At 35.1% G+C, this 20,209-nt stretch overlaps 1 protein-coding gene across 1 annotated transcript in view; it reads left to right on the forward strand.

Moving 5' to 3' along the window:
• The first annotated feature begins 12,184 nt into the window (after positions 1 to 12,184).
• The window catches only part of LOC140337714 (mucin-5B-like), a 51,622-nt gene continuing 43,597 nt past the window's right edge, over positions 12,185 to 20,209 (forward strand). The window contains exons 1-7 of the mRNA XM_072421515.1: positions 12,185 to 12,278; positions 13,557 to 13,818; positions 16,335 to 16,449; positions 16,740 to 16,830; positions 17,784 to 17,899; positions 18,707 to 18,923; positions 19,917 to 20,042. Coding sequence (XP_072277616.1) covers positions 12,203 to 12,278; positions 13,557 to 13,818; positions 16,335 to 16,449; positions 16,740 to 16,830; positions 17,784 to 17,899; positions 18,707 to 18,923; positions 19,917 to 20,042 — 1,003 coding nt within the window. The 5' untranslated portion in view covers positions 12,185 to 12,202. The remainder of the gene's footprint in view (positions 12,279 to 13,556; positions 13,819 to 16,334; positions 16,450 to 16,739; positions 16,831 to 17,783; positions 17,900 to 18,706; positions 18,924 to 19,916; positions 20,043 to 20,209) is intronic.

Consider the following 20,209-nt stretch of genomic DNA (forward strand, 5'->3'; position numbering starts at 1 on the left):
GTATTTGTCCTATTGGTGTACATACAAGAAATGCAACAGTGTATTGGGAACTATTTACAGATACCAGAATTTTCATTTGTCAGTGTCAGCTGCATTATAGAAGTGCAGCATTAAAGTCAAGGAGTCTTGAATGAACAATAGCAGGAGGAAAGTCATGCTTATACACCAACTCATCTTCGAATTGCACATAATTTTATTATATATATATATATATATATATATATATATATATATGTAATATTATAAAATATGAATAAAACACATTCAAATATATTTATTTACAGAAGCATCAGGTTTTCCTAATATAAAAATAATTAAGAGATGCACCTAGAGTGGAAAATTGCAATGGATGTAGTGTGCTGTCCACCAACGTCAATGTGACTGGAATAATAATCCCTAGCATTGGTATTCATGGCCATAGTAATACCCTCCAATACTGGTGTCAGTGTATGCAATAATAACCTCCCCCTCCACAAATAATTTAATTTATGGTCAGTGACAGTAATGTTAATCCTCACTATTTCTTTAATGGTCCATGCTGGTAATGTTACCCCCCCTTCATTGGGGGTAGTGCCCCCAATAGGGTGGTAATGTTAACTCCCCCATCCTTCACTGGAGGTCAATCATTTTTGACCAAGCTCATGCCCTCACACTGCTGCTTCTCTGCCTGCTTGGCCAGAACTATATTTTTATTGTCAACTGCGATCACAGTACTATTTCAATGCATGGTGCAGAAGTGCAAAGAGTGTTTCATCACCCCCCATCACTGGCACTCTGCTTTGTTGTCAATTGCCAGAAAATGACAAAGTGGTGCAAGATCTGCAACATTGCCAAAGGAAACAATATAGAAGCTTTAAAATATTCACTATTCTATTTCTATTTTGATTAGTATTGTTGTGGGAGCTTTTACCAACAGTCACTATGGCAAGTAACTTTATAGCTTAGTGAGTTGAGCCTTAATTCTTAAAATTGCAACTGTCGAACCAGCATAGCCACCAATTTTAATTTGTTTATTGCCTATACCAAATCTACATACCAAGAACCATGTAATTTAAAGACTGATTGTAGCTTAGTAAAATGCCCAGCGCATTCTGGTACCATAAGAAGGACAAATAGTGCACTGGATCACACCCATAAATCCTTTGTTGAAAACGTAAAAAAAAATGATGGGTTTACATTACACTAATAAGAAAATGCTTCACAGGGGGGCATTCTTTATCCATTTTTTTTGATCCTAAGTAATTAAACAATTGTTAAATTGCAACATAAATATATATAGTATCACTTGTGAGAAGTGTAATGTGCAATATGTAGGAACAACTATTAGAAGACTGGGCAATAGATTACGAAATCATTAGTGTGACATTAATCATTTCATTCTGAAGCATAATGAAAATATGAAATATCTTAAAATACAAATTATACAACAGGTCCATTGTCCCATAAGAGACCCATTGGATGCAATGCTGTGGCTGCATTCATTAATCAGCACGGCCCACAATTTATTTATTTTTTTAAATTTTTTTTTTAATTAAAATTAGATCTCAATTGGCGAATTTACACCGGCCGTTCTCGCTTACAATTTCGGTAAGCGAAAATGGCCGAATTCACTGCGAGATCGAGTTTTAAAAACTTGCTCACTACTACATCCCTACTAATACATCCAGCTTTCCCTCATCCAGTTGAAAACAAATTCTGGAGACAGGTTACTGTTCACCCCCTGGCAGGTAACATGGGGTTACCAGAAGCATGGAATCTAAGTGACCCCCTGGTCTTTACCAGCTCACCCCACATGGAATGATGTGCTTGTGACCATGGTGGCCACTGGACTATTTTTCTGCAAGAAGGTTACTAGGTTGCAGCCATCAGGCTCTCCCCACCAGGCAGCAGACAAGCAAGATCAGATAACAGAGTCCAGAACAAACCCCAGTCCAGTCCAGAAAATCAGAACAGAGAACAAGCTAGCAGGAAAGCAGGAGGACACAGTAACCTAAGCCTGGAATTGAAGAGGTTTTTTAAGGCCTATCAGCCAATGGCAGGACAGGATTGAACTTAGCTTCTGTGAAGAGGATGCCCGGAATGGTGGAAAGCTCTCAGATAAAAAGAGGCAGATGATGCTGCAGGTGGCTCAACAGATGATCTGCAGAGAGAATGGTAACACCTACTATTTATTATCCAGTGACTAAATTGGCTAAGCCGAGTCAGTGGCAGGTATTTTAATGGTGGGTCAGAACTCTGTTTGGTCAAATTCCCATCTAAGATCAGATAAGCTCGGATCTGAGTCAAAATCACCTATACCACCACCATTACCTGGAACTAGTAGACAATTGGGTGGGGGTAGGGTGAGCAGAAGGTTTACATAATAAGATGTCTAGAAATTTCTTATGGTGGCCCTAGGTCAGTCTACCTGATGCCAATGATTTTTTTGGCAAGAGTGATATATAATGTAAATAAATTATATAATTATAAAAGGGCTTCCCTAAAACCTAAAAGTTATTTTACAAATACCTCCATGTAAATATGTGGCGTAAGGCTGGCCTAGTATATTTGAAGTAATATTGGGATTGATTCGATTTGCAGTCCCTCATACCACTAAGAATCATAGCTATGGGAAATACGGAAGTTGGTACTTACATTACCACAAAGTACTTGGATCAACACATATATAGGACAGAGGTAGCAAAAATAAATTGTATGGTTTATAAAATATTTTTTTTAGTTATAACTAATTTATGACTGTGTTTGTTGCCATATTTTTCACCTGCCTGAAGTTCAATTTTAATCTGGCAAAAAAAACTTGTGCAAAAAAAAAAAAAATTATTGAGGAAATTACTTGGGACAATAAAACTATATCAGTGGGACAAGAGGCACCATTTGTCACACTGTACACCGAGTTATATAGAAATGGGAATATATGACAAGTAAATAGATTTTGTAGTGTACGCACTGAACAAACAGCAGCTGTGAATGCTTTGAAACTTAATATTATATTTGCTTAAGATGTTGTATCATGACCAGTCAATTCCAATAGCATACCCATGTCTGTTTTAGAATGATTGGAACAAATGCTTAAGACTTGTTTTTCAGGTTTGGCATTTAAATTGATATATCACAATAAAGGTATCAAAGAGGTCATCAATTATATGTTACTGGCATTGTATAATCTTGCTTCAGCGGAATTATACATGGTCCATTTATTTACTTATTTAAGAATTGGGTGGCACCAGAATATACAGATAAACATGAAGAAATTCCCTAACGACCAGCATAACAGCGGCAGTCCTTTTCAAAACACAGAAACAAGAAAGAGTAAAGGGGCACATTTATAACGGAGACCAGATATCACCTATATATGCACCGCCTGCATTTTACTGCAGTATTTCCCTAGTTGCTGGGGTTTCCTATGAATAATGCAGCTAAGACAACTCCATGACTGGGGTTGAGCTGGCTGTGTGACTTTGATGGGTTGTGTGACCTTGCACATTACTGTTCTTTTTAAATATGCAGATCACACCAAAAATCACTGGGGTGATCCTAAAAATATTTTTAGCTGAAGCGTCTTACTTTAATCCCAAAATATTCTGTTCCAGAAATAGTGATATTAGATATAAGATTGTATTGTAAAAATATCCTCTTATACGGGGCCTGATTTATTAAAGCTCTCCAAGGTTGGAGAAAATATACTTTCATCAGTGAATCTGGGTGATCCAGCAAACCTGGAATAGATTTCTTAAAAGTCATTTGCTATCCATTCTAGGTTTGCTGGATCACCTAGATTCAGGCTATATATATATATATTTTCCAGTCATGGAAAGCTTTATTAAACAGGCTCACTGTGAGAATGTGCTGGAAATACATTTTTTTTTCTTTATAATGCAGCTCCTTTTGTAGCACCTTTATCTTAACAAATAGAAATATTATTTGTTTTAAACTTTTTATTTTCTTCATAGGCACTTGTCATTGCTGTAAATCTCCATCATGTGCTCATTTAAATTGGAGTAAAATTGGTGATGTCACTACTGTACTGCTAACTGGTATGAGGACTTGCTGAAGGTGAAGCTCTAACTGAAGACTTGTACTGCACGGATCTCCCTGCTTTTTCTTTATTCATTCTATGGATATGTTATCTGAGCCTTTATTGGTGCTGAATTATGCTATTATCAGTCACCCAACCACCGGTAATGAGGGAATAGCTGATTAACTGACACACGTAACAGTGTGAAACAAGGCATGGTGAGTCATTATTGGAAAAAAAATCAGCTCCATCTATCGAATGTATTTTGCTTTGCTATACCAACCAATCAACCATTATAAAATATCAATTTTAAAAAATGGCATCCTTGGATTTGCTGATTTATGCTTAAACTACTAGTCATATCCTATACATTTACATATACATTTTTTAAGTGATGATTTAATTGATGGTTTCCAAATAGGGATTTCATATAATCATGTCCAAGACATCCAGTTCAACACAAATTTGTGACAGCTAGGTATTATCTGCAATGAAGTGCCATCATCTCTCTTATTTTGCAGTGTGCAACAAGGCAATGGGGAAAAGATCAGTTACATGAATCCAATAGGAAATACTAGTGACTAGCCCCCTGCTCTCAGGTAACTTTTTGGAGAAAAACTTTCAAGTTCAGGTCCTAGCAATATTCCGGAAATGTTTAAATTTTGACTTTTAATTAACACAGGTAGCTATTCTGAACATAAAGCATTTTCACAAAGGTAGCCTATGTTTGCAATGCCTTCGGTTCTGGAATTTGCTGCCCACTATCCTAAATGCAAAGTTGACAGATACATTGGGCCTGATTTATTGAAGCTCTGCAAGGCCGGACAGAATACACGTTCATCAGTGAACCAGGTGATCCAGCAAACCCGGAATTGATCTGGTTCAACAAACAGCAAATTGCTTTTAAGAAATCCATTCCAGGTTTGCTGGATCACCCAGGTTCATTGATGAAAATTAATTAATCAGGCCCATTGTTGGTAAATACAACTGCCATTTAGCTTTAGGAGTGCCTTTCATTCTTGCTCTTTATTAGCTCTGTGATTCCATACTACAATAATACATTGCAGCAGTCTTCCATTTGATACCTATGTTCTATTTTCTACAATTCTCATTAGAAAAAACAGAGAGTCTCTTTCAAATAACTTGTTCATGATGAAAATGCACAGAATTGGTCATGAAAAGTAATTGTTCTGTGTAATGATCTCAAAGTGAATAATGGAGAAGAGAGTTTTCTATATGGACCATTTATATATATATACACGGTGATCATATCCCCCTTAAACGTCTCTTCACAAGGGAGAATAGATTCAGTTCAGCTAATCCCTCTTCATAGCTGAGCTCCTCCATTCCTTTTATTAGTTTTGTTGCCCTTCTCTGCACTCTCTCCGATTCCACAATGTCCTTTTTGTGAACTAGTGCCCAAAACTGGACTGCATATTCCAGATGTGGTCTGACCAATGCTTTGTACAGGGGCAGGTTTATGTCTCCATCTCTGCAGTCTATTCATCTTTTAATACAAGAAAGTACTTTACTAGCTTTAGATATTGCAGCTTGGCATTGCATGCTGTTATTAAGTCTATGATCTACCAGAACCCCCAGATCCTTTTCCATTTCTGACTCCCCCAAATGTATTCTCCCTAGACAGTATAAAGCATGCATGTTGTTAGCCCCCCAAGGGCATAACTTTACATTTATCTATATTAAATGTAATTTGCCACTTGGCTGCCCAATCAAACAGTACAACCAGTTCTGCTTGTAGATTATAGACATCCTGTATGGACATAATTCCATTACATAGTTTGGTGACATCTGCAAACACAGAAATGGTACTTTTAATCCCAAACTCTATATCATTTATGAGGATGTTAAACAGTAAAGGTCCCAGCACTGAACCCTGGGGTACACCACTAATAACCTTAGACCATTCAGAGTATGAATCATTAATTAAAACTTTCTGGATTCATTCTTTAAGCCAGTTCTCCATCCATTTACAGATTGACTTTTCTAAACCTATTGACCCTAACTTCCATATTAACCGTCTGTGGGGTACAGTGTCAAATGCTTTAGCAAAGTCCAAGTACACTATATCAACTGCTATTCCACTGTCTAGCTGTTTACTTACTTCCTCAAAAAGAGAGTACATTTGTTTGACAACTTCGGTCTTCCTTGAAGCCATGCTAACTATCACTTATAATATTTTTTTCTAGCAGAGGCTCCTCTATGTGGTTCTTAATCAAACTCTCAAGGACCTTTCCAACTATGGAAAATATTTAAAAAATTAAACGAATGACTGAAAATCAAAATATAAAAAAAGAAAAGACAGCTTTGAAAACAATTGCAGCTTGATACACCAGACCTCACCATAGTTAATTGTAAGCATTCAATGGAGCTCCTATTGAAAATCACCATACTGGTCGTGATGATAGTAGGCTTTTCTGCAGCGAATGTGTCCTCAATCAGTAAGACTGAGGACACATTTGATTGAGGACACATTTGCTGCAGAAAAGCCTTCTATCATCACAACCAGTATGGTGATATTCAAAAGAAGCTCCATGTTATTTGCTATCCAGCCTTTGGAGCTTTACTCATTTTCAAAGAAAGAAAAAAATGTGATTACTATCAAGAAGAAATATTTAACAATTCTATGCTAGTTATGGATATGGGGCATCATTTTTTAACATCACAGCTCGAAACTGATGTTCCCAACAATTGAATTGGTAAATAACAAAATCATCTATTCCAGTCCCACTCTGAAATCAATACTTAATTATAGTATATAAAAAAATATATTTTCAACTTCAAAGGCAGTCTGTTGAACAGATTAAAATAGAATGCATGGAAAAGGAATCTTTTAATTTGCAGAAAACCCTAATGAACATCATGCTCATTAATTTCACTGCAACAAAGTTTCTACTTGTAATAAATTAAATATTAGTAAGAGAGACGCCACAACATTGTGACCCTTCTGGTTCTGTTGTAAAAAAACACATTTAAACTATTTAATGTATATTTGATTAACAGGATCTTTATGATAATGAATTTCATTATAACACAACACACGTTAAGCATTAGTTTAAGCATTAACCACAATAATTATTTGATATATTATGTAAAGATTAGGAACAAGACCATGTGTGTCAGTCGCTATCATATATCAAACAAACACTAACCTTTAATCCCACTAAACTTGTCCTGTGTGTCTAAATTAATGAGGAAAGATCAGAATGGGTCACATATCCATTATTATGAAGTACCATGTCATTTCATCTTTATTAGGTGTACTGTTCCATTAGCAAGAGACTACTGTCTTATATCAATATATTAATAGATAAAACATATTAAAAAATAATTTTAGTGCCATATGATACAAAATTCAGCATTATATTGAAAATGATGATAATGCACACAACAATACATTAATTTTTAACAATACATTTAATTTTTAAGCTATGTGTTGCTAATGATTGTTACTTGTTAGTGATCAAAATGATTCTTTGTGATCGATCACTATGAAGAAAGATTGACCAGCTATTGCCAAGCAAGCATTTCTGTTCTATAGAAAGGGGAAGCGGATGATTAGTGGGTTGCTTCCACTTGTAGGACTTCCTAGTTACCATAGTCCCTATTAGTGGTTGTCATTTAGAGATCTGGCATGGCGTCACCCGTACTCACACTAGATTTTCACTTATGTTGATAAAAAATAATCATGTTGGGTGAAGAAAATTTAGTATTCTTAAACTCATAAGGTGAAGAGAAAAAGGGGGTCCAATTTTTCCATGTGGTGTTTTCTGCTAAACCTGTAAGCTTGTAAATTCAAAAGCAAAGAGAAAGAGACAGAGGGTGCTTTTTTGGCATATAATTAAATGTATAAGTTTGGCAGTAACACTTACCAAATTCATAAATCATTTGCAGCTTAAAAATAAATAGACTGCCTTTAGATATGGCTTTAAACTACAATGATGGGTTTTATAACTCTCCATACCATGATTCAGGGATGCTTAAGATTGACAGAGATATGTCTATGTAAAGTCTCTGAGAGTCCCCTGAGTAAGTCAAATGGCGAAACCCGTCAGGATTAGAGACATTGCTTTATTGTATGATCACAAAGAACCTATGATCTTCTTTAGGATTGTATCTGTATAATAATGTGAAAATAGTTCTATATCTATTTATACTCTATTTATTTAAAGCTTCAAATACTTTATGACTTTGGCCAAAAATTACCACCAAACTTGAAGTAAATACATTTATTTATATGCAAAAAAAAAAAAAAAAAACTCTGTCTCTCTTTTTTTCTTTTGAATTAGCATTATTTAGCACCTTAAGCTTGTGATCTTTTGCACAAGATCTGAGGTTTCTGTAAAGTGTTAGCCATTATCCAGAACCATTTACATAGTAGGTTGAAAAATGACTTAAGTCCATCAAGTTCAACCACTTGGGAAATAAACATATTCCAGATATAAAAAACATAGTTGGTCCAGAGGAAGGCAAATAAAAAACCCTGGTACAATTTGCTTCAACAGGGGAAAAAAATCCTTCCTGATTCCATGAGGCAATAGGATGTTCCTTGGATCAACCGTCTGTTATTTTTACTTTAAATCCTTAATACCCAGTTAAATTCTGTGGTTCTAGAAAAACATCCAGCTTTTTCCTAAAGCAATCTATAGTAGTTGCTGAAACTACTTCCTGAGGGAGCCGATTCCACATTTTCACAGACCTTACAGTAAAGAATCCCTTTCCATATCCGGAGCTGAAACTTCTTTTCCTCCAGACGCAAAGAGTGCCCTCTTGTTCTTTGTAATGATCTCAAAGTGAATAATGGGGTAGAGAGTTCTCTATATGGACCATTTAAATATTTATACAGGGTGATCATATCCCCCTTAAACATCTTTTCTCAAGGGAGAATAGATTCACTTTAGCTAATCTCTCCATTCCTTTTATTAATTTAGTTGTCCTTCTCTGCATTCTCTCCAATTCCACAATGTCCGTTTTTTGAACTGGTGCCCAAAACTGGACTGCATATTCCAGATGTGGTCTGACCAATGCTTTGTACAGGGGCAGGATTATGACTCCATCTCTGCAGTCTATTCCTCTTTTAATACAAGAAAGTACTTTGCTAGCTTTAGATATTGCAGCTTAGCATTACATGCTGTTATTAGGTCTATGATCTACCAGAACCCCCAGATCCTTTTTCATTTCTGACTCCCCCAAATATATTCCCCCTAGACAGTATGAAGCATGCATGTTGTTAGCCCCCAAGGGCATAACTTTACATTTATCTATAATAAATGTAATTTGCCACTTGGCTGCCCAATCAAACAGTACATCCAGGTCTGCTTGTAGAATATAGACATCCTGTATGGACATAATTCCATTACATACTTTGAGCTGTGATGGATAGGTTGTAAGAAGAGGTATTAGATACCTATGTGGTAATATAGGTATGATGTTATATAGCGCCAAGCAGGTTATTTAAGAAAGTTTTCAGTTCTTTTACATTTGTTTAAAGATGGTTGTTCTCATTGCAGCAGTAAGTCCTAAAAGTTCCATGGTGGAGTACAGGCCAAATCCATGTCCTTGTCTAAAATTAGTTGTGGTATGACAAAATACATTATAGGGTAGGATTAATAACCAAATATCAATTAATTCCCCTGGGTTTTATTTCTGGACAGAAAGTCCTGATTGAACTTTTGTGGAAAAGTTGTTATTTAATTTTAGCCATTATTAAGCAAGGTGTTGTCAAGTGAAAACATTGAATGATGGGTTCTATATTGGATGACATGTAACAATGACACATTAAAAAAAAGAAGTATCAGCTCTCTCTAACTTTAAAGCACACTGACACTATGACCCTGATTTATGAAAGCTCTCCAAAGCTGGAGAGAATACACTTTCAGAAGTAAACTGGATGATCCAGCAAACCTGGAATGGATCTGGTCCAGGATTCACAACATTTGCTAGAAAATAGAAAATGATTTTTAAAAATCCATTCCATGTTTTCTGGATCACCCAGCTTCACTTCTGAAAGTGTATTCTCTCCAGCCTTGGAGAGCTTTCATAAATCAGGCCCTATGACTGATGTGGGCCTAACTTTTTACCAAAAGAGTGCTTAGTTACCTATTTCTTTAAATTATTTGCTATCCATGCATGGTAGCCGGCCTAAACTTTATCTCTACAAATAACTTGTAAATTTGTATTACTGATTTCAGATGTGCTTTCTGTGTTGACGTTACACAACTGTAGCCTTCATTTGTCAAAAGAAAGAACTTAAAATCACTAAACAGACCCCTATGTAAGTAGGAAAAACAGTTTATTTTTTCTCTGTGAGCCTCTTAATAAAATTTATGTACTATATTACCCTTTGATATTTACAAATAATTTGTAAGCCCAAAGCACCTTTCATTCTTGTTTTCACCATGAGATAAAGCTGGACAAACCACCACTAGATATGGAAATTCTCAGTATCGGTTCTTGTTTTTTCTTCAATTATTCAGTAACGCTAGAAGGAGCAGAAAGCTTATAACACAAATTCTTACAATTGATAGCAGGAACATTTACACCCTAAACATCCCACTGAAATACTGGATGTCACAGACACTTCTATTTGCTTAGCTCTATTCATTTTCCGGTACAGAAATTGGGACAGTTCCAGCAAGGCAGTGACAGCTGGGAAATGTTCTACTAACACCAACTCATCATGCGTAATGCAGAATATTCCAACACACCCTGTAGTACTTGTCCATGAGGATGTATGACCAGGTTAAATAAACTGTATAATTTTAAATTAGTCTATATTATCTTACTGGTGTCGTGTTGGGTCACGTACATGCAGTGTACAGCAGGGGACTTTAGGACAAGTTCTGACCTGTGCTGGGAACAAGGATTGCCACTTGGCCTGGACACTTGCACCACTGCAAATTTGAGGGCAAGTGACAGTGAGTGGTACTGGACTGTTTACTCCTGCACCCATTCATTCTAAAGGACTTCTGTGGGTGGGATGCTACATGTGGCATCTCACCTGGGACAGTGGATAAGTAGTGTGAGGAAGTGGTAACTGCATTTCTACTTTACTGCTTGTCTGAACATTTGGTTCCTTTCATACTTGCAATAGAAAAAAGTGTTGTTGGCTACTCCCAACAAACTGCTGCCGTAGAAGCGAACCGCACCACAGCACCGCTGCATTATGGTTGCAGCAGTTCTTCCTTCATAGTAGAAAAGGCAGCTATATAGCCATTGGCAACTTAGGGCCTCTGGAACCATGCCACCATTTACCAAAGGCCACAGCCACATGTAGACGCATATTCACAATAGTTCTGAAGTGATTTGGAATGGTTGAGACTCTGTTGATCTTGCTGCAGAGCACTGCAGTCAACTGTAAGTCTAAAATGGCACTTAGTGTCCCATTGTAATTGTTTAGGTTGGATACTTACATGGTATTTAGTATAGATACTCCATAATACAGTATATACAACATATATCAACAGCATTTAAAAAACACCAATGATAACATGATAAAATAATACAAAATTCAAATAAAATAAAACATTGGATAACAAATGGGTTTCTATGTTTTCATAGTAGAAATAACAATGTAAATGAATTATGTCTTCTATCTACACAATGTGAATAACACATATCTGTATTTTATCAATAAAATGTTTACTAAGTTTTTCCAAAAGTAGTTAAAACAGCTATAAGTATTACAGCAAGTTACCATCAAAATATGTTACAATATAAAATAATACAATAAGTAAAATGAAGAAAATTGTTATACAAAATATGACTGGGATATTTATATATGAATAAAGATAAGAACTAATGAATTCACATGCCAACAAATAAATAAATATATATATATATATATATATATATATATATATATATATATATAAAACAAAGAGAAACAACACATTTTTCATTTTTCTCCAAAAGAACATATATTACTTTGCTGATGTGTATCAAAGGTTTGACAGCAGTTACTTGGTTAAAGTAACAGATACCTTTTAGAAGATCCCTCCCAGACAGCTTAATATATGAAGAAAAAAATAGTGTTTACTCTGATTGTAAAGATTGAACCTTTCCCTGCCCCTCCTGGTGTGAGGTCACTAACACACCAAATAATCCTATAAATAAGAAGAAGTACCTGTGCCTTATACTACTGAAGGAACCTAGCCCCAGGGGCATACAATGGGGTTCCAGATTGCCAGCTTGGTGGTGCTGTGGCTGGGCTTGACTCTTACAAGTGCCTTCTCTATAAAAACAGGTAATTGCATCCATCTGACTTACCCTTTGCCCATCATTTGCAATAGGCTAAAGAATCTTTAAAAATGACAGATAAATAATTAGGAAGTTGGAAATATGGAATGTACAGTTAGGATGAACATAGGTAAATATATGTGATACTGGCTATATTCTATTGTTACCAGTAATGTAACAGAAGAGACCATCACTTAAATATGAATCACTGATGTAGATATATAGGAATCTGTAAAGGCCAATGGTACATTGTATTATAGTTATCTACTAGCACTCTGTTAATTTTTAAATGTATTAAAAAAAAACATTTATGAGAAAAGTATTGGTCTATTTAATTGTATACCATGTATTGATCATCCCAGTGCTTATTTGTGCTTTTATTAAAATCTGATAAGTAAAAAATGTATTATTAACTTTAACTCTAGAAGAAGTGTGATAACTGAGGTAAAGTAAAACCAAAATAATGTTTACAGAATGTTGGGCATCATGTCTGTTGTAAAAGGTCCTACTTGAAAATCCTGGCTATAACAGCATTTCCTGTAACTTCCTGACATTAATAAGCCAATTCTTCAAACTTAGAAGTATTTTCAGCCTGAGCTGTGTGCTCCTTTAGATGGCCAGAGGACTTCCAATTGGCAGGTAAGGAGCACAACCGGAATAGGCAAGCTTGCAATATTGCTGTTAATCTCAGTGGCTTAGGCGTCAGAGACCAACAGATAATATTTTTACTGGCAAGATTTCTAGGTAACACAATTTGCAGTAGGTTACAATAAAATGATTTGCTTAGGAAATCCTAAGAACAGTAACACATGATGTCAAACAAACTGAAAAATAGGTTTTGGATTTTCATAGGCTTTAAAATAAATGCATTGATTTTAATTTTTAAATCTCTAAAAACAGAGCTTTTATTGCATTCAGTACCAGCATCTTCTTAACATATGTGTTTAGAAGACTAGCTCAAGATTAGTGAGCCAAGGACTTTTAAATGGTGCCACGACCATAAAAATGTTGCATGATTTGGCCACTTTTCACTTTCAGAAATCTGTAAAAAAGTTTTTAATTTAGAGCTCCATGTTTAATTTCATACCAGCGAACCTGTGTTCCTGTCAAAGACATGGTTGAAAGGAAAAATAATCCTATTGCAGGGATTAGAGGTTTTTGTACTGACATACAATATCTTTCCAAATAAAGTCCTTCACACTTAATAGTTTTAATTATATTGCTCTGATATGGTTTTTATATTTATCTGCTAGCAGTTATAACCATCTATACCATTTCCTAACAGGACGAATACGCAATCATGGCCACTACGTCTGCAGTACATGGGGAAACTATCACTTCAAGTCATTTGATGGGGACTACTACCATTTCCCAGGAAAATGTAGCTACAACTTAGTTTCAGACTGTCAGGACTCCTATCAGGAATTCTCAGTCCATGTCCACCGGTCGGCTGACAATGATCATCCAGTGATAGACAAGATCACCATCACTATCAAAGATGTCATTATTCAACTGAAAAGCAGCTTGGCGGTGGTGAATGGGGCCATGTAAGTAAATGCCTTTAGCATTGATGCAAGTTTAGAATTTACCTTTTATAGATTTAAATCGCTGTAGAGATTTAAGACTATTGCATAAAGTTGTCATTAAAATGTCCAAAAAACAACAATACAATTTGTCTTAATAAAAAGTAAATAGAGCATACGATCCAATAGAATCACTCTTTATTACTCACATGTAGATAATCAATTGGATGTTCTCTGAGTATTGGGATCTTCATTTTAATAAAAACATACATCAGTTATGCTCTTATTTTCTAAAAAAACATCTTTTTGTGTGTGTTAATGTAAGCTACCTACATTGGTACTCTAAAGTATTAGGGTAAATATTTAGAGCTGTCACTTAATGTGCCCTGACAAGGTAAAAACATAGTTTTTTGGGTTGAAGTTATTTTTAGTTGAGAAAAATGAAAAATAAAAGAATTATGGTTTCAAGTAAAAGTGACAATGTGTACAATGGACCAAATACATTCCCATACACATTTACCATTTTGTCAAAATACTCCTAAGAACTTATTCTCCAAAAGTTATGTGTGTGATGCCATATGAATAAAAACAGATACAAAATGGAATCTAATCACTAAGTTGTTAAATATATATTGAAAAACTGATAATTAGTAACATATATATGTCAATTTTCAGTACATGAATTACATTTATGCTTATTATTAGATGTTTCTATAGCATAATATTTTAGTATGGATTTGTATCCAAAGCAATTATTACTGTAATAGTGAAGATTATCAACACCTTAGTATTTAAATGTAAAACTGTTGAACATTTTTGGGGATTTTTGGGTGGGATTAACCAGCCTGTACACAAATGGTCCTATTTATAAAGTAGGGAATATGACATTCACTAAAACTTTCCATGGTGGAGAATCAACTACTGCCATGCAATCTATTCCGAATTTCATTCCGCCACCAAAGACCTGCACAAGTAGTGGGTATCCTATAGACATTTGATTGACCTCTAATGGCTGAAAATCTTTACATTTTTTGGATAGCATAAGTATAAAAAATTTTAAATAAAAATACAGATAAACCAGCGCCTGTTCTGAAGACCACATAAACTATAACATGAAGGAAATAAATTAAACCTTACTTTGTTATCTGATTAAATGACATTCCTGGCAGCTATAAATATTATAAATGCTGAAGTTACATCATGAATCAGGAAAATACTTGTTTGTGGGTATTTTCTAAAATATAATAATTTTTCTGGGCTGGCAAAAGAGATTTTGCTTTAATACATCAATTATCTAATTATTAATATTCATAATTCTTGGAACTCTGGGTAAAAGAACTCTTTTTGGAAGACCAGTTGTGATCCAACATTTGTTCAAGGTGTTCCCCTGGGTGCGGTGGATTAGATAAAGCCCCTAATACATAGACCAAGCCTTATAAGTAACCTTACACATATGGTGAACACTGTGAGGTGTAACCCTAAGAGTAGTCATAAACATTTATAGCAGGTTTAATTACTGGACATTTAAACAAAAATCTACCCTTTTGTTTTGACTCATGGAATCTCAAGATGTAAAGTAACCAAACAAATTACACAATCAGACTGTGAATGCTTAAATTAACTATAGAAACTGAACACCAGTTGTGATGAACTTTATAGGCGTAAATTTAGATGTACTTGCCCAATATCTGGCAACTACATCAACCACAGTTTGCAAATATTACATACTAAATAAAGTAGTTATTTGTTAGTCTTTCAGTGGAGTTTCCACTATAAGTTAAACAAAATATATCACAGGTAATTCATGTGGAAAGGTGACTTGTGGTCATTCTAGCCATGTATATTTTGAACAATGGTACAAATGTATACTGTACATAGGGAAATGGATGGTATATTATATATATTGTAATCTAGTAATATTTAATGGAAATCCCAACCTATACCATGATATTATCAACATGGTATAGGTTGGGATTATTCTTGTAATAAAGTTGAAGATGTAAAGGTATTTTTATACTTTTGAAACAAAAACAACTTTTTTTTACTGTGTTGCTTGTTTCTCCAATACATTACACACCTGAAACTTTAATAATTAATAACTTAAACACAAAGAATTTATGCCTACATTATATCAGAACATGGTTCAGATGAAAACTGATTTTTCCTCATTTGGAAATTTTGGAAGATTTTTGCAAAACATCAAATGAATTAGAGACATATATTAAGACAATACTTTTTAATACTAATACTTAATACTTTTGTTAAAAGCTTCTGTTACTTTGTAAAATCAGTTGCAAAGCCATCTCCCTGTTTATCTGTGGCCAGGATATTTTCCAGGGATTCCTTTTTTACAGCCAGAAGCACATCAGTCTATATCAAAGTAAATCAAAGTATTCCCAGTGCCCAATTTTATGTTTTTGGAAAGTAGCGTATTAAAGGATGTTCTATGTGATTACTTTGCTTGTCCATTCCACACGTTCAAATCATTATTATAAGAAATCTTTGCAGTAAATATATGTTCCATTTATTGTGTTTTTCAGTGCTAAGACACCATACTACAGTTTTGGGATCCTTATTCAGAAAACTGAAACATACTTTAAGATCTATACGAAGACAGGTTTAACCCTCATGTGGAATAAAGAAGATGCACTCATGGTGAGGAATCCTATAACACCAACTTTATATTCTCCCTTCTTTATTTATTAAGTGAAGATTCTCAACGTATTCTGTAAATCAGCTTGTATGTATTTCCCTGCCTGATAGCACAATCAATATTGGTACATTGATTGGTACAATATTGAGTTACCTATTTCTACCTGATTTTCCCAAATAACCATACCTATTACAGATAGTTGTTGAATGGTTTCTGGATTTCAGTGTAATAATAACTATGATTATTGTATGGAAGCATCAATAACATTATTGTGTTGTCTTCCCCTGTACAGGTGGAACTGGACCCTAAGTATAATAACCATACCTGTGGACTGTGTGGTGACTATAACGGCTTACCTTCTTATAATGAATTTATTGTTCAGGGTGAGTATTTTGGGTAAAAAGAAGATCATTGCAGCACTATTTAACTTACATTACAAGGGCACTAATGCCCTTGTTTCCATTAACTTGCTTTGAAGAAAAAAATCTCAGTGGTGAGGTTGATTTAAGAAAAATCTTCCTATTTCCTTCCATCTTCCTACATAGTTAAAGCTCATCTCCTGGTGAAAAGTTGCATTATGTTTTCAACATGGAAAAGTTAGAGCCTTTGTCAGGTACACGTTGCTATTTGTGCCCTTGTTGGAGGGATTGCTTCTCACTACCTGTCAATGCTGTGGAACATCCAACAATGTTTTTCTTGCTCTCCATGTCTTCCATGCCTGGTGATATCTGTACTACTTATTTTGGAAGTCACTGGTTTAGTAGGTAAGGGGAAGTCTCTACAGTAAAGCCAGAGACAAATATACATTTTTTTTCCACTTGGAGTTATGCAATAAAATCTATACCCCAGCATCAATCAAAATGATCACCATCATCAGCATCATCAAAAACAAATAGATCACCATTCCTTCCCACCCATCCTGCAGTAATTCATATTCCCATTTTTGAAGGAAGATATACTCCATTAATTTGTCATCCAGGTCCCTTGCTAATGCAATTTCTGATCCTGCAGTGATGAGATCAGTCTGCTTCAGACTTTTCAATGGGCTTTGCTGACAGTCAATAAAAAATAACTCAGTAATCACTCACTATGGGAAGTGATGTGGACACTTGAGAAAAGACCCTGGCTCTGTACACAAGGAAATTCATGTGACCCTGGCTTTAAACAAATACTGTTTTGGGGGGAAAGTGGTTTGAACTTTGATCACCATCAGAGATATCAAATAGTTTTATTCATTGTAGGTGTGTAAATCATAACAAATCTGGGTTGTAATGAGATAAGTCTGGTTTGCAAGGTTTGCAGGTTAGTAAACTTTTTGTAAATTTTTTGTCCACAGATGTAATTGTGAGCCCTGTACAGTTTGGAAATATGCAGAAAATTAATGACCCTAATGTTGCCTGTATTGATGTAGACGAGACTCAACAAAAGGACACATCTCATTGTTCCCAATATGTGAGTAACAGTTTTATGCCATGTTTTTACAGAGCAGGTTTCAGTCTCCGCTCTGAAAATCAAAGGTCTATTTATATATACATTTAAAATATGTAACAGTTTTAGTACAACCTTACTATATCAAAAGTTTTTTTTCTTCCGAGAAATTAAATATCCGATTTCCTATTTTTTTTTTTTAGATTTAGAGAAAAGCCATAGTCACACAATACCCTGCTCCTTCTACTGCTGACAAATATGGCCTAAGCTTTCCCTGGAAATTTGATGCTAGTGAACCCTGTGAAATGCCCAGGACTTCTTAGTATAATCAATTTCGAAGGAGCATGTACTAGTTGCTTGTTTGACGAATTGCTTTGGCAGGTTTCTATGTAAAAAAACATATCAATGACTGATATATGCATCAATTGAAAATATGGCGATAACAATCACCAAAATAATGTTGATGATCCTATTCAATATTTGGTAAATGTCACATATAGGCATAGTTATGCAAATATCATATCATAGTCTGCAACATCCACATTGCCAAGAATTTACTTTAGATCAACTGAAAACCAAAAATTCACATGTATACTTGTAGCCATCACTGTAATGATTATTCTTAAAATTTTGAGAAGAATTAAAGCCTAACCAGGTTCAGTCACGAAGAACAGTTTATACTGTCCTCAAAACAGTTGATCATGTTTCATTTGACACTTTTTAAACCTTTAGGAAAAAAGTTATAATGTGATAGATTGGTATATTTCACGCAAGCGCCTCCACCTGCCATAATTTAACTCTACATATTATAACATTGTGCTTTTTCTTCAGCGCTCAGTGTGTGAACAACACCTAGGACATGCCGCATTTTCAGGATGCCAAGATCTCCTCAATGTGGAAGCTTACATTACTGCCTGTATGCTAGATATGTGCTCCTGTAGCCAATCCCAGGACTCTTTCTGTCTGTGTAGCACTATAAGTGAATATTCCAGGCAGTGCTCCCATGCTGGAGGTCGACCAGGAAACTGGAGGACTGATACATTTTGCTGTAAGTTGGCTTTCTATGATTTTTTTTGTTTTAAAGCAGAAGTAAACCTGTGTGACCCACCTATGTTCAATCATAGGGTGCCACCATCTTCCTTTTTCTTCTTCCCAGAGACGATCTTGGGCTATCTTGATTGGCCATGCTAGAATGAAGTAGCCCCGGGCAGGTGTGGGAGTTAATTTATTCCTAGCACACACAGGGGATTCATACCTGGCACATTTCAGGCAGACATGACAGAATATCAGAGAATAGGCATCTTCTGTCCCTTTCTGCAATAACCACTGGCCTGATCATTTATTTTATAAACTGGGACTTAAGTTCTACTTAAAGTGTAACGCCATTTGTGTTAAAAATTATATAACATGGTTATATAATGGTGTAATTTACAATTTACTGTTATTTTACATATTTAAATATTACTTTATTGCAAGATATGGATTGTCCCCTGAAGTGTTACAAATTACGAAAGCTTGCTGCCCATGTCATTGGCTTACCTTTCTTTCCATTTCATTTTCATTTGGTTGCCATCCTTGGTCTGATCAATTGACTCTTCCTTTCCAAGAATTTTAAACGTAGAGTGAAAGAAAGTATTTAAGACTTTTTTCAATGAAAATGTTAGTCAATCAGTGGGAGATAATATTCTGTAAAATAATTTACTAACTTCTTGTTCTTAACTGACATTAATTTTTACACAACAACAATTGAATCCAAAAAATCTACAAAAAAAGTAGATCCAAGGTGCTCATTGTGCAATCAGGCACCTAATGCCTGGGCAGGGTATCAATTGTAAGTCCTTTTTATGTTGATGTTCTGCCAAGGTATCGGCCTTTAAAGCTAATGATTGAGTAGTGAGCACCTTGGACCCACCTATTGCATTGTGAACATTCAACTCATTCACACACAGATCAGAGGATTATTGGTATTATGATTCATAGTTTGTGACCTACTGAAGATATTTTTATTGATAATATAACAAAGTATATATTCATTTTCTAGCAAAGCAATGTCCTGCCAATATGATATATCAAGAGAGTGCTTCCCCTTGCAAGAGCTCCTGCTCCCATCTAGAAATACAAAGCCTGTGTGAAGAGCATTATATGGATGGCTGCTTCTGTCCTGAAGGTAAATCACATTATGTTTATATGTTAACCAATCAGTCATACTAATGGCTTCTTAACAATTTATGTGGCACGTATGGCTTTATATGGAAATATCCATGAGAATTTGTTTGCAAATTTTTAGTAGATAGATGTCTTACTTTTGGTATTGTTTTAAAATATGGATCTTTT

Source organism: Pyxicephalus adspersus, chromosome 9, assembly GCF_032062135.1.
Source record: "Pyxicephalus adspersus chromosome 9, UCB_Pads_2.0, whole genome shotgun sequence".
Lineage (NCBI taxonomy): Eukaryota > Metazoa > Chordata > Amphibia > Anura > Pyxicephalidae > Pyxicephalus > Pyxicephalus adspersus.